Genomic DNA, 13870 nt, shown 5'->3' on the forward strand with positions numbered 1-13870 from the left:
TCTAGCGTTCTAAGTCCGCAGACATACCGCTGTGCCACTGGGGGGCGGTTGATGCAAGAGCTGCTTTATTAGGACTAATGTGTTATTTTGGGCGCAACCTATAGTTCAGTGTTTATATATTTTAATTCTGTAGTCAGCATTTCCAGCCTTTATGTGATTCAGTTGTAAACGACTATCTAATCTTGGTAGTAATTCTGGTTCGAAAATCTTGCAAGCGCCGAACGGGCTTGGAAGACAACCAGGGGCGCTCAGAAACTGTTTTTTCTTTTCGCCCCTGGTTGTCAACGACAAGCATGACCAGAAACAAGTTTAGATTACCTTCGTGTTATACACACAATGACCTATTACTTTGGCATACTCAAAAGTCCCACATTTAATCTAAGAATAATCTCGTGTGTGTATATTGATGCCGTCTTTTACACGTGGAGTTGAAAATAAATATATTTAGGACTTGACCGGTTCTGATGCTATTGGTGAAAGCAGTAGTCCCTGTATGGTAATGTTTGGCCTGTGTAGAACGTCAGTCTTATGTTTCGTCAATCTCTTTCTTTCTTTTTTTTTTTTTCAAGTACAACAAACCATACGTCAAGCAGTATGACAATAAGGCGTTAAAACAACTTCAATACAGTGCCTGGGAAACCGAATACTTTACGGAAACTATCGAATTAACACTTTTCAGTTTGGAGAGTGTTAGACATTCACACCTACCACCGTAACATCTGTGCAGACATGACTCCCTGTAGACAGAACAGTATTCTCTTACCTCTAGGTTCGCTGCTAGCACCGGAAATTGGACTCTTTTAGTTGTTGCCGTACTTCGTCACTTGATGAGTAAACCTGGTGCCACTTCTTTCTATCGTTTTGAACCTTTTACCAAGCAACTAAGTGTCATTCACTTGGAGTATGGGTGTTTAGAAGTAATGTTAGACATTATGTAGGCAAAGAGTAATAACGATCTACAACAAGCTTCAGATCAAATACATATCTGAATAGGTTACTCCTGCAGTAATTCGAGGAACCAGAAAAAGAGTAAACGGAAATAAAGGGCTCATGTTTAAAGCTACTCAGTTGATTAACCAAATGTAAGGAAGTAAAATATCATCTAAGTTGAAATCAGAGAAGATTCGCGATACTCATTAAGTAGAAATGTATATATCACAATGATGCGTCAGCATGCACTTACTGTTACATTTTGAGATTCACCCAATCGTGTTGCATTACGCTCATCATATGTCGTGAACCAAATTTCTGTATAAAAAGCTGATGGAACAACTTTTTGAGTGTAGTATTTTGTGATGAGCTTATTTCGCTTTCACGTTAGCATGACTAATCGTAAAATTTGTTTTCCTGAATCACAGCACAGCGTTCACGATCTAATGACTGACTATCAGTCCTTATCCACAAGAGTATTGCCATCTTGGATACATCACCACGACCTACCTCAGCTTGGACCAACTTCTCCACCATTAACAGTTTTCCCATACTGCAGTCACTGGTTATCTTGGAACCAGCTTCCTGGTTAGTATCCATTTTAACTATTCCAGTATTATTATTATTGTTATTTAACCAAGTCTATGTATACTTTTCGTTATGGATCCAGCTACTTGTATGCGATTATTTACTTCAAAGAAGACAGACCAATGTTTTTATGAAACATATAGTATATTCTATACGTAAAATAACTTTCGTTATGCTTATAAGTCGTTTTTGTTTGTCGATTTACTATATCAAGTAGTTAATTACCATTTTAATTATTCCAGTATGCTTATACAGCTAAATATAACCGCTAGATATAATAAGTAACGTTAGCAAGCCTATGAAAGCTCTGAGGTTCGAATACCCCCCCCCCCCCTCCACAAGTAAAATAATACATTAAATTATAAGATAAATATAGAAAAGTAAAACAACCTTTCAATTGTTTATTTATTATTGCGGTTAAGATATATGGGGTCGGAGCCTCTAGTTACTGACTAGTAAGATTACCGTGTCGGTCCTTTTTAAAAGTGGGTCTGAACTAGCCGAGACTGGGTGTCATCAGATAAGCCCCTGGGCATTAAAAGTATTTAATTGCATGATTTAGGACTGAATTAGTCAGGCAAATCTCTATGCTCTGGGATGTACGCTCTACCTATATATATATATGGATATATTCAGAATCAAGTGTTGGTGAGTTACCTTCTCATCCACAGAGTATTGATTATTATTCATTTCACGGAAACGGGTATAATAAATAAAATGTTCCAACGAGGCAATATTTTATCCACTTCGTTTTTCATTGGCATGCTACTATGATATAATCGTTCTATTCCATCTTAACATAACACAACGTACGGACAATAGATGACAATTTAGTCCTTTAAAAACCGCGAATATAGAAAAAGCGCTCATGAATAAGTTAAACTGATTATATATATACATACACAAATCTACCACTAAAAACCTAGTTATTAACAGATGCTTGTCACTACACATTTGCTGACCCCTATTTTTGGCTGGGTGGTGGTGGTCCTTCAAGGCTGTTCTTGCACACCCACTCTTAAAAAAGTAAACACTTAAACCCACCCATTATTTATTATCTTTAAGGAAATCGCGGATTCCTCCATTAAACTCTTTTCAAGTACTGGCCTCCTATCTTGCTGATAGTAACTTGCGTCATAATTTAATTCCCCTGTTATGAACAATAAAACTGTCACAAAGCAAGCCTAACCTGTCTTTTCCAAGTCTTAAACGTGTATCCTCTCACACAAGCTAATTCTCTTGTTAGGGACAATAAAGCCCCCAGTGGCACAGCGGTATGTCTGCGGACTTACAACGCTAGAATCCGGGTTTCGGTACCCGTGGTGGTCAGAGCACAGATAGCACATTGTGTGGCTTTGTGCTTAATTACAAACAGGAACAATAAAACTGTCTAAAAGTAAGCCTAATCAGTCTTTTCCAAGTCTTAAACGTGTATCCTCTCATCGTACTATCTTCAGAACAAAGAAAAAAAAATCAGATGCTTTTACCCCATTGATCCCCTGGATAATCTTGTAAACTTAAATAAGATCGTCTCCTACGAAATAAACGAAAGATAGCTTAACCTATCACTATACGATAACCCTAATATCTTCGGAATAGGCTTAGTAGCCCTCCTTTGAACCTTTTCAAATAAATGAACATCCTTTCTTAGATAAAGAGACCAAAACCGTGTACAGTATTTCAAGTGAGGCCTAAGTACAGAGAGAGATAATTACCTCTTCTTTTTTTTTCTTTTGTGCTTGTAATCAGTACGTCTATAAATACACTTTAAAATTCTATGGGCTTTACTTCTAGGACCAAAGCACTGCTTAAATAGCTTGAGCGGATTATTCACCACAATGATCCTTTTCTCCGGTCATATTGTTGTGTGGCCCCCATCTACATTAAATGTGTGATCTAGATTATAATAATAATCCAAATGCGTTATCTTGCACTTTTTGTAATTAAATATCATTTGCCAAATATTTATCATTATTTGTTTGTAATTAAGCACAAAGCTACACAGTGGGCTATCTGTGCTCTGCCCACCACGGGTATCGAAACCCGGATTCTAGCTTTATCATTATCTAACGTTACTAATTTATAAAATTATGCCCTAACAATATCAATAATGTAAATAATTAAAAAACAAAGGCCCAATCATTGGTCAGTGAGGCACTGAACTAGTAATGAGGGACCAATTTATCTAAACTTCATTAATTAATAATAACTTTTACTTTCTCCCATCTAATTACTTAGGTATTATACGTTACTATTACTATTTCTATCTGCTTAACTCTATAGTACAAGTCAGAAAAGCCCCCAGTGACTCAACTTGGCTAACTAATGTCTGTGTCCGCAAAACTCCTCCCACAGTTCAAGACTTGGATGAAACTTTTCACTATTTTTTTCAACATTATAAGGGGAAGTTCCTAACAAAGTTTTATTATAATTTGGTGTCTTATAAAAACGTTTATTTAGTGCAAGTGTAAACTTTTTTTTTAAGGAAATAAATCAATAACAGTTTTATATCGCACCAAAATGAAAAACGTTATAAAATAGGCCCTCGCTAAAATTAAAGAAATAATAGGACCTTATTTTATAACATTTTTCCTAAATCTCTTTCTTATTGGAGGAATGGTACTTCTTTCCTTATTAATAATGTTCATTAATTTTGTACATATATTATTGTCAACGAAATTAGTTTTTGATAAAACTCCTAGAATTGTGGTAAAGTGAGTTTAATGCAAAATTTCAAAGTGAATTTTTCTAATGGAGAATCATTGTGATATTTCAGAACAAAAGTGCCTTTTTCTGCTGGGGAATTCAAGCATACGCTATGACTTGAATTGCTCTGTTACCGAATGAATCGCAAGTCCTTTGTACAGAGTTCGTTGCATACAAATTTGCAGGGATTTTGTAGCAACTCGATCTTCGTAAGTTATACAGGTACTTTTTTTTACTTCAATATGAGTATAAAGTGATGAAAAACATCGAAAATCACGATACCAAAAATTGCCAAGCGAAAAAGTGACTTATCATGGAGAAAGTCTGAGTCTTTGAGAAAGAAAATGAAACGTCAGGATGTAAATTACAGAAAGAAAGTGAAACGTCACGATGTAAATTACAGAAAGAAAGAGATAGGCTTGCCCACCAAGATAACAACGGATAAACACGTAGATTCGTTTGTTTGTTTGTAATTAAGCTACACAATAGGCTATCTGTGCTCTGCCCATCACGGGTATCGAAACCCGGATTCTAGCGTTGTAAGTCCGCAGACATACCGCTGTGCCACTGGGGCTAACATGTAGAACTTTATTGTGGAAACGGGTGGCTTAATGAATTATCAAAATGTCAACAGATTTTTTTTTCATCAACGACGACATTTTTCGGGTTTGTGTTCACTGCGGGGAACGGATCCCCCCCCCCCGAGACCTAGCTGTTTTCTGAGCGCCCCTGATTATCTTTCAGGCCTCTTTCTAATTCACAATCGATTCCGTATTATCATAGACTTTATATGTAAGAATGGCCAAGGTGCTCAATAGGCATAATACAAATATGTACGCTAAAAAATCAACAATGACAGAAAGTTTTATTTTAAAAGATGATTGCCACTCACTTTCATTTGTTTCTCTACCCAACAAATCCCAAAACAATGCAAAAAAACCATCGCTAAGATACCAAATCAAAAAAGTGACCAATCCACCAAACTATTCATCTTTCTTGTTGTTTCAGTCTAGATAACTCTACAACTACTTTATCACTAATGTCAGCTTAAACCTAAATCTACTCTATGTGTTTCTGGGCAATGCACGATGTCATTTACTTAGTCATAGTAACTCGTAGTAATTTTAAAAAAAATCATAATTCTGGTGTAAACGATGTTATCATTACCCCTTGAAGGTAGCTTTTTTACAGAAATCTGGTGTTTCTTTTAAAAGCTTAAGCACAAAGTAAGACAGGAATTATTAGTCAATAATAGATGAACATTAGATGACTGTAACATATAGAATGCACAAAGCTTTGTATATTATACAACTGACGTCTTTAGGGAGCCAACCTCTATGTTAGGTATGAAGTGAAGGAGTAAAAAAAAACAAAAAAAACTCATAATATTAAATTTTATTACACACATTCACTAATTTTCAGTCAGGTGAAGAAACGTGAAAAAACAAGTAATAACAAACATTTTGTAAATGTAAAATGATGTAGGGATGGAAGTGTCAAAAAGAATGCAAACAAGAATACAGTGAGGATACAGCTATACGTAGATCACCCGTACATGACTTTTAATATAAAAATATAATGTTACACTGTAAAATGTATACTTGACTTTAATATTACTGCAGTTGGACATTATATATTCCCGACTGTTGATATGCAGCTTGTTTATAATAATATCATGGTTATGTCAGGGTAAGCATCAATGTATTGTAACTAAGAGCCTAGGAGAACACCGACCACTGGTGTAGATAGTCTCCACTTATTTTCAAAACTTCATTATTTCAACATTTTTTTTCACCAAGTTCTCATCATAGCACGTGCACTTTTACGTGTATGTGTGTGTGTGTCCATATATATATATATATCATCTACAAATATATAACAACAGAAACTAACTCCCATAACATAATCCTGGCGAAGCCTCTGACTAATATCGTTGTTATTATTATTATTATTCAGACCTGTGCTCGATCTCTTACTCGGCAGCACTCTCCCGGAAACAGCGGAGAAGCAGAACTGCTTTCACCCATCAACAGTTAGGAACTCTCGAGAGAACGTTTTCCAAAACTCAGTACCCGGATGTGGTGACACGAGAGCGCTTAGCTTTATGCACCAATCTCCCCGAGGCTCGAATACAAGTAAGTAGCTAAGTAAACACTTATAGTATACAACATTTCTTTATTATTATTATTCATTTCCTTCATTGTTCGATTAATGTTGAATGTTGTTGCCCGTTAGCGAAATAATTTGGTAAAATAATATTGCAATTCTATGACAGTACGTTTTTTAACTTATCCTATGTTAAATTGCTAAATGTTTCTAGCGTTTAATCTCCCATATGACAAAGCGTGTTGGACTGTTTTGTTCTACACTTATTTTAAAGCGCCACAGTGGCATCGTTGTAAAGAAAGAAGAAATGTGTTAAGTAAGTCAGTCGAACATCCTTATGTAGTCAACCTTTCTTTTCACTTTTTATTATATTTTCAGATTATACCATGCGGTTTACCTTCTCATCTCGTTTAATTATCGCCTTTTTTTTTAAAAAAAAAGAAAGTGTTATTTGAACTTTTTTTTTCTCTATCCTTACAGAAATTTAAGATCATAATATTTATGCCTGTTCTTTTTTCAAATACCCACATTCAATTTCTGTCTTTTTTTCAGTGGTTTCTAGGTTTTTTTTTATTGTTGTTAATAAAAATGCATCTCTTATATGTTGCTCGAACACATTTCAACTACTTGGAGTTATCATAGATCTTACCATTGTATGACATTTATACTTACATCGTAAGTCACCAATAACATTGTGGTGACGAATAAACTAAACAAAGCTTTTTTATTATTATTTTTTAAATACTGCCACTAAAGATGGACCAGTGAACTGCTGTTTTTCACATGAACTTTCCATTAGGTTCTTTTTTTTAGTAAATAAATTTGACTATTCAATGTTAATTTTTTCTCTGGATGACTTAGGTTTGGTTCAAAAATCGGCGCGCCAAATACCGCAAACAACTTAAAGCAAATACTCAAGACATCTCTGAATCTGACAAAGGAAGCAGTGACACAAACCGAGTAGAAAGGGAAACTTCGGGTTCTGTCGGCCAAGAAGCGGAGATTAGCGAAGCTTCCGATTATTCTACGTATGCTTTGCGCACCGCGAAAGCTTCTAGTTTGGATAACGCAAATGAAAAATTAAAAGGTGAGTTCATTTTACAGACTTATTGACCTGATGTAAAGATTCTATATTCTCTTTTTTTTATAAACTACAGAATATCCCGAATCTAACTCTCTCCAATCAGAAATACCGTTGTAATTTCCTTTCGTCTTTTCTTTACTGGTTCCTTTCAGCAAAGCTAAAACGGTTGATAATAGAAACACAGTTTTCTTGAGATCCAGCTGGTAGTGAAAATATATCACAGGCCTTTTACAATAACACTTTCAGTCTTCTATCACTTATACTTTTATTGTTGTTGTTTTTGTTAGGCCGTTAATTTTGGCGTAAAGCCCGTAAAACAAAAAACAAATGTACAATGTATTTTATAGGACCTTCAAGTGAGCGAGAGTTAGTTGAGCGTTTGATAACAATTGAAAACTGGAGTATTATTTTAATAGTATTGTTTTTTACTACTATCATGTTTTTATATGTTTTTGCTTAATGGCAGCGAAAGTCAGTGACGGAAAAATGGATGCTTTGCATCAAAGTGATGAGGAAGAAACACCTACCAGCAAAGAAGAGAAAAATGTCACACCTGAAGAGACCAAAGAAAAGAATAAGAAAAAATACAGTGGTAAAGTTCTGCCTTTCATTTCTCTATATCTATCTCATAACTTTTTATAAATGATAACTAAACTTATCATTGGATAATTTTGATGTATTTCATACTGTGGGAGGGTAATGCAGAACTACCTCATTTTGAAATAACCATAAATGACCTCTTTTTTTTCTGTAGTGTCGCCATGTTGTTTTTGTTTTAAATTGCTTCTACTAGTTTCTTATAAATTTACACAATTATTTTGTAATTATATCAGTGTAAAGTTGTTTCACTTATTCACAGGTGAACAATGAAAAATTGAAATAAACTGTGTATAGAAATGGGGAATGCAATTTAACTTGAAGAGGCTTATTACAAAATAAAGCAGTAAGTGTCCTCATGTTCAAACTATAGGGTGCACAAATGCCACGTCTCATGTGAATTGAATACTGTAAATAAATAGAACGAACTACTGGGAGAATGAGTTCACCCTTGTTTACAATGTTGTAAGCTATATATTTAGTCTTGTAATTTGTAAGCTAGAGGGCGTAGAACGTCTAGAAAGTCTTAAGGATGTGACTCTAGTTGAAAGCTAGAGACTCTAATCACTCAGTATGTTAGCTATCGCGGTTACTTTGTAGAAGTTGTTTTGTTTTGCGTAAGTTAATATTATTTAAAATGCAGGCCAACGCACTATACGGCAGTGTTCAAGTTTGTAGAAACGTTAAAAAGGTTTGTTTGTTTGTTGGTTTTTGAATTTCGCGCAAAGCTACACGAGGGCTATCTGAGCTATCCGTCCCTAATTTAGCAGTGTAACACTAGAGGGAAGGCAGCTAGTCATCAGCACTCTTGGGCTACTCTTTTACCAAAGAATAGTGGGATTGACCGTCACATTATAACGCCCCCACGGCTGAAAAGGCAAGCATGGTTGGTGTGACGGGGATTCGAACCCGCGACCTTCAGATTGCGAGACGAGTGCCCTAACCACCTGGCCATGCCGGGCCCGTTAAAAAGGAAATAAAGTAAATTATTATCGTTACGTAGACTGGACACTGAATTAATTTCCCTAGATAACTTAAAAGAACCTACCAACGAAAAAATTATGTTACGACATCAGAAATTGTTCTAGTAAAAGAGTCATATTATCTCAAATTTCTAAAAAAAAATAAAACAAAAACAAAAAAAACTCATGAATGTTTCCTAATATATTTAAGTGGGTAAAGTTTTCAGGCCTATTATTGAACATTTGTCCACGACTACAGGTTTTTCTGTTTCTAGCAAAACGAATACCAGGTTTACTTAGCGTTTTTTTTTATTTGTTTTTTCTAAATACCCCCTCTTAAGCTTGTTAAGGGATCTAAATGCATCGCAGCTGGCCAATTCACGTGATGTAGCCATGTAGAAAATCTCAAAATTTCCTTAAATCAGTCAAGCGATCGAAGTGCTTAAACGTAATACAAGCTCCACACGATGGGCAACTAATCCCAGAGCGCCCACGATAACAGCTTTACTTGCGCCACTCAGTATAACCTCCAATCATTTGATTGGACTGCATGTTGATTGTAATACATTAATTGAAATTTTAGAGCATTTCATGGGTATTCGGGGTATTGATTAATTTATGTTTAGATAGATTATTTGTTAGTTTCCAAGACATTTTATTATATCCGTAGTGGTGGTTACATTCACAAGGTTTCAATGAACGTATGTTCATACAATCTTGGGTAAACTATCAAAGGCTTACTGTTAAATTGAATATTTTTCTATATTTAATACATAAAAGTTAAAATGTAAGTTACTTACCTCCCCCCTTCTCCCCTCGAAAAAAACAAAACAATATCATCATTGTTTAACTTTTTGTTAATACAGACGTAAGTATAAATGGCACGACAGGGTAAAGGGGCATCAAAATATCAACTGTCAGAATTTTATTAAATAATAATATATTAAAGTTCCGCCCTAAAGTTTCACCAGAAGAGTCCCCTGGTGGGTCAACGGTAAATTTACGGAGTTACAAAAGTAAAATTCAGGGTTAGATTCTCCGCGATGACAGATAAGGGAATCGCACCTCGGATTTTAGCAGATTTCGTTCTGTAACTTACGCCTACTGTAAAGGTCAGTGGCTGTTTCTAGATATTAATTTGGTATAGAGGAAGAGCATTATAAATAATAGTAAAACTGTTTCAATAAACGCTGGAATATCAAAACAACTATACAAAAAAAAATTTCTTCAGATATTTCCGTTGATGCAGGCAACGATGAACTTTCGGATTTACAGTCCGAGCACACTAACTCCGAAGTATATCATAGTATCGTGCGCCACTGAGGTAGCTTCTGTCTTATATATTTAAATTTCTTTTATTGAACTCATAATGCTAACGGCTAACATAATAATTTTCATTGCGTGAGAAAATACTAAACTTTACGGTTAACGAATTTTCGAAATGTTAAGCACAAAGCCACACAATGGGCTATCTATGCTGTGCCCAATACGAGTATCGAAAGCCGGTTTTTAGCGTTATAAGCCACTGGGGAAGGGGGTTCCAAATGTCAACTGTATTTTTTAAAGAAAACTTTGTATTCTACTTGTTACACACTGCGGCACATGGGCTGAATCTCGTAAATGATAGCTTACGATTATAACCCGGAACCCCACCCGAACAAACAAGTTTAAAGAAATTTAAAATTTGTGTAAAAAATACAGAATGTGAGAGGTAGTAATTTTTTCTGAGAAAATGAAAATTATAATAGTTTGTTATTTCACTGTTTACAATATTAGATTAGTAATATGTTTAAAATAAATAATGTGTAAGATAGGCTAATCATGTTTACTGATTCGCACCAGTTTCGTCTGCTTGACTTCACTTAGCAACTTTCCCGGTCACATACAAATAGGCGAACAACAATGTCAAAATGTATCCGAAATTATTGGAATTGCACGAAAAAAACTACGTAGATAAACAAGCGCTGATGAATAGAATAAATTGATTGCATTTGTTTTTTACCAATAAAAACCTAGTTAAGAACAGATGACTGACACCACAAATCTGCTGACCCCCTCCCCCTTTTCTTGGCTAAGGTGTGGTATGGTGGAGGGCTGGTCCTCGGCGATCCCCCTGGATCTGCCGGTGCACACCTAGCGAATGTAATTAATTGTGTTAACAGGTATAATATGCTGATTTAATCCATTTTTAAAACTTTTTCTAAAATGAAAATTCAGTTGTTCCAATAAAAAAATCAAAATCAAAACTTGTTTTAAAACATCGGTGGCCAACCCTTGAAATGTGCATCTTAAAAGGAGATTTGAAAAAACCATATCAGATAAGAAACTTTAAAAATGGGGTAGGTAAAATTAACTCGAAATTTTAAATATCACTGTACATAAAGAAAAAACAGCTTTAAACAAAACATTTTGCCTCGATTCTTACGGAGGGAATCACTAACAATGCCACTTTTAAACTCCTGAACAAAACTAATTCTTATTGTAGAATTATAAACGGACTATCGGAGCCTTCATCAGGCAACAGCGCATTGTTGCCTGATGGACTCTCGAGTAAGAGGGTTGAAAGCTCGCAATGAAAGTATTTTAACGTAGAGAATAGTCTGTTTATAATTCTATATATATTAATTTACCTACGTTATGGGTCTTAAACAACAATTAATTCTTATTGCCAAACTTTTATCTGATAAATTTCTTAAAGGCAATAGTCGTTTAATTTACTGTGTATTGTATATATGGAACAATCCAAAATTTTCACAAATCCTATAAAAATTAGGTATATTTCAAGCTTTAAAAATTCAATTTTACACGTATTTATCTTACTTAAGATTATTTTGCATATTTTATTGGATGCTATCAAGAAAGAATAGAAACGGACTGGAATGACTGGAATTGTTAAAATTCAAATGCAATTATTATTCCTGCTACTACCATTAAGCAACTTTTTTATATACAGTAGTTATAATTCTAACTTGTAATAAAAACTGAGTTAGCTATATAGATCGAAACTAAAAAAGTAACATATAAATTAATTCATAATGCTAGTTCTATATAACAAATCACTTAGAAGTAGTTGATACCATACATCCAATAGCTAAAATCCACAATGATGAGAATACATTAAATCATCATTTGGGTATTATTAGCCCTTATCTCATTACGTCAGGATGTGTTAATTCAAAAGATAAACTAAATCAAACAGATGAATTCACCACTTCCGCAAAAATTGTCCGAAAATGCATTTCATTCGTCAAAAATTAGAATTTTTTAAAGCTTGAATTTCTAACAACCGTTTTCAAAATAAACTTTGTAAACAACAAAATGGATATTGAAAGTGTTTCAGTTTTAGTAAAAATTCAGATAACCTCCATCTAGATTTTCATGATTAAATTTTTATGCGTAAATGGAAATATCTTGAACAGTGCAAACAAACATCTAGATATATACATCGTCTTATAATTATCAATAATCATATTTTTCCTCAAAATTTTCTTTGATTCACTTACTTGATACCATTAAAACTCTTTACACATTTAACCAAACTAAGTACTTATTATACATTTTGTTTTATATTTCAGATACTGAGCTAAATGCTGTGAAAATATCTTCTGTTATGTGCCCAACTCCAGCAAGTCTTCTACTGTCTTCTCAAACAGCAGCTTCTAGCTATCAAGGTCCGAGCTGCCCTCTGTCGACAAGATTTCCATCGGTATGGGAACTCCCATCTCCATCTTGGCCTAGCAGCTTTACTGGTTTACATACATCAAGAAACTCAGTAAGCTGTGGAGCCACTTGGCCGTATACCTTACCAGTTAGATTACAGCCAGCACCTGCTTCTGGTACTTGTTGGTCAAGCTTTGGCAACAATTCATCGTCCAACTTTGATTCAACTGTTTTTAGATTATCTACTCATAGTCGTAACTCATCAAGTTAATCTTCTCCAGATGTGAAATCTTTACATGCATATTACCCCATAGACGCTTATACTTAGAATGAAATTTCAATACTGAATTCAGTGTATAGAATAAAATGATGGCATATACCTTGGCACCTCTAGTGAAATTACAACATTATAGTTGTTTAAAAACAGTCATCCCGATATAAACATTGTATTTAGAATGAAATTGCAGTGTGTAATCTGAGGCAGAAATGTCAACATTCAACATGGAGTCTACACGAACTATACACAGCAAGGATTTTGAAATTCAAAATGAAGACACAAAAACGAATAAACGACTGAAGCAGAGTCTTGGTAAGAGGTCCTCAAGTTGAATTTAACATACAATATTGAGAAGCAACGTGGATCCCAACACTTATATATATAGATTTAGTATTTACCAATAACTCATACTTCATTTGCGTACAAGCGTTTTGAAATTGTTCACTGTAACAAGCAAAGAAATAAATACTGTTTTAATTAGAAAATAACAGTCTAAATCTTTCAATGCTTTGTCGAGACGTACAGTTATGACTGGGCGTGATCTAATGCTGATCTAATGGTTGAATATGAGTCTGAAGGCTCTATTTATTACCGCGTAAACGCGCTCCGCACTTTGGGGCTTTGGTATGCTTAACAGTACAAGTTTTTCTGTGATATTAAATTAATACATTATAGTTTTAAGATGCACTAGAATGTTTTTAAATTTCGTTCATACTGTAGCATCAATTTATTTATTCATTTTTGATTTTATACTTCTAAAGGGGTTTCTGCCTTGCTTTCGAGTTGTTCAGGAACGACCTTTAGGCACACTCACGTTTGTCTGCGTCAGGATATGAGCCAGAGCGTGGATCACCAACCAACTCTACCAAGTCAACCAATTATTTAAAAGTAACCAATAAATAAAACCCCCAAAAATGATGTGAAAAAGCAAACAACAATTAAAAAAAAACAATTACAACG

The 13870-nt window shown here is 34.6% G+C and overlaps 1 protein-coding gene across 2 annotated transcripts in view; it reads left to right on the forward strand.

The window, feature by feature from the left end:
- Window positions 1–13366, forward strand: part of LOC106464794 (diencephalon/mesencephalon homeobox protein 1-like) — a 32002-nt gene extending 18636 nt beyond the window's left edge. Inside the window, exons 1-6 of one of the 2 annotated variants that reach the window (XM_013924952.2) lie at window positions 646–1082; window positions 1359–1518; window positions 6181–6359; window positions 7192–7417; window positions 7881–8006; window positions 12549–13366. In XM_013924952.2, coding sequence (XP_013780406.1) covers window positions 1377–1518; window positions 6181–6359; window positions 7192–7417; window positions 7881–8006; window positions 12549–12904 — 1029 coding nt within the window. In that variant the 5' untranslated portion in view covers window positions 646–1082; window positions 1359–1376 and the 3' untranslated portion in view covers window positions 12905–13366. Of the gene's footprint in view, window positions 1–645; window positions 1083–1358; window positions 1519–6180; window positions 6360–7191; window positions 7418–7880; window positions 8007–12548 lie in introns of those variants that run through there. The other variant, XM_022392587.1, reaches the window with a different exon arrangement.
- The last annotated feature ends 504 nt before the right edge of the window (window positions 13367–13870 follow it).

The sequence above is a fragment of the Limulus polyphemus genome, unplaced genomic scaffold (genome assembly GCF_000517525.1).
Source record: "Limulus polyphemus unplaced genomic scaffold, Limulus_polyphemus-2.1.2 Scaffold1745, whole genome shotgun sequence".
Lineage (NCBI taxonomy): Eukaryota > Metazoa > Arthropoda > Merostomata > Xiphosura > Limulidae > Limulus > Limulus polyphemus.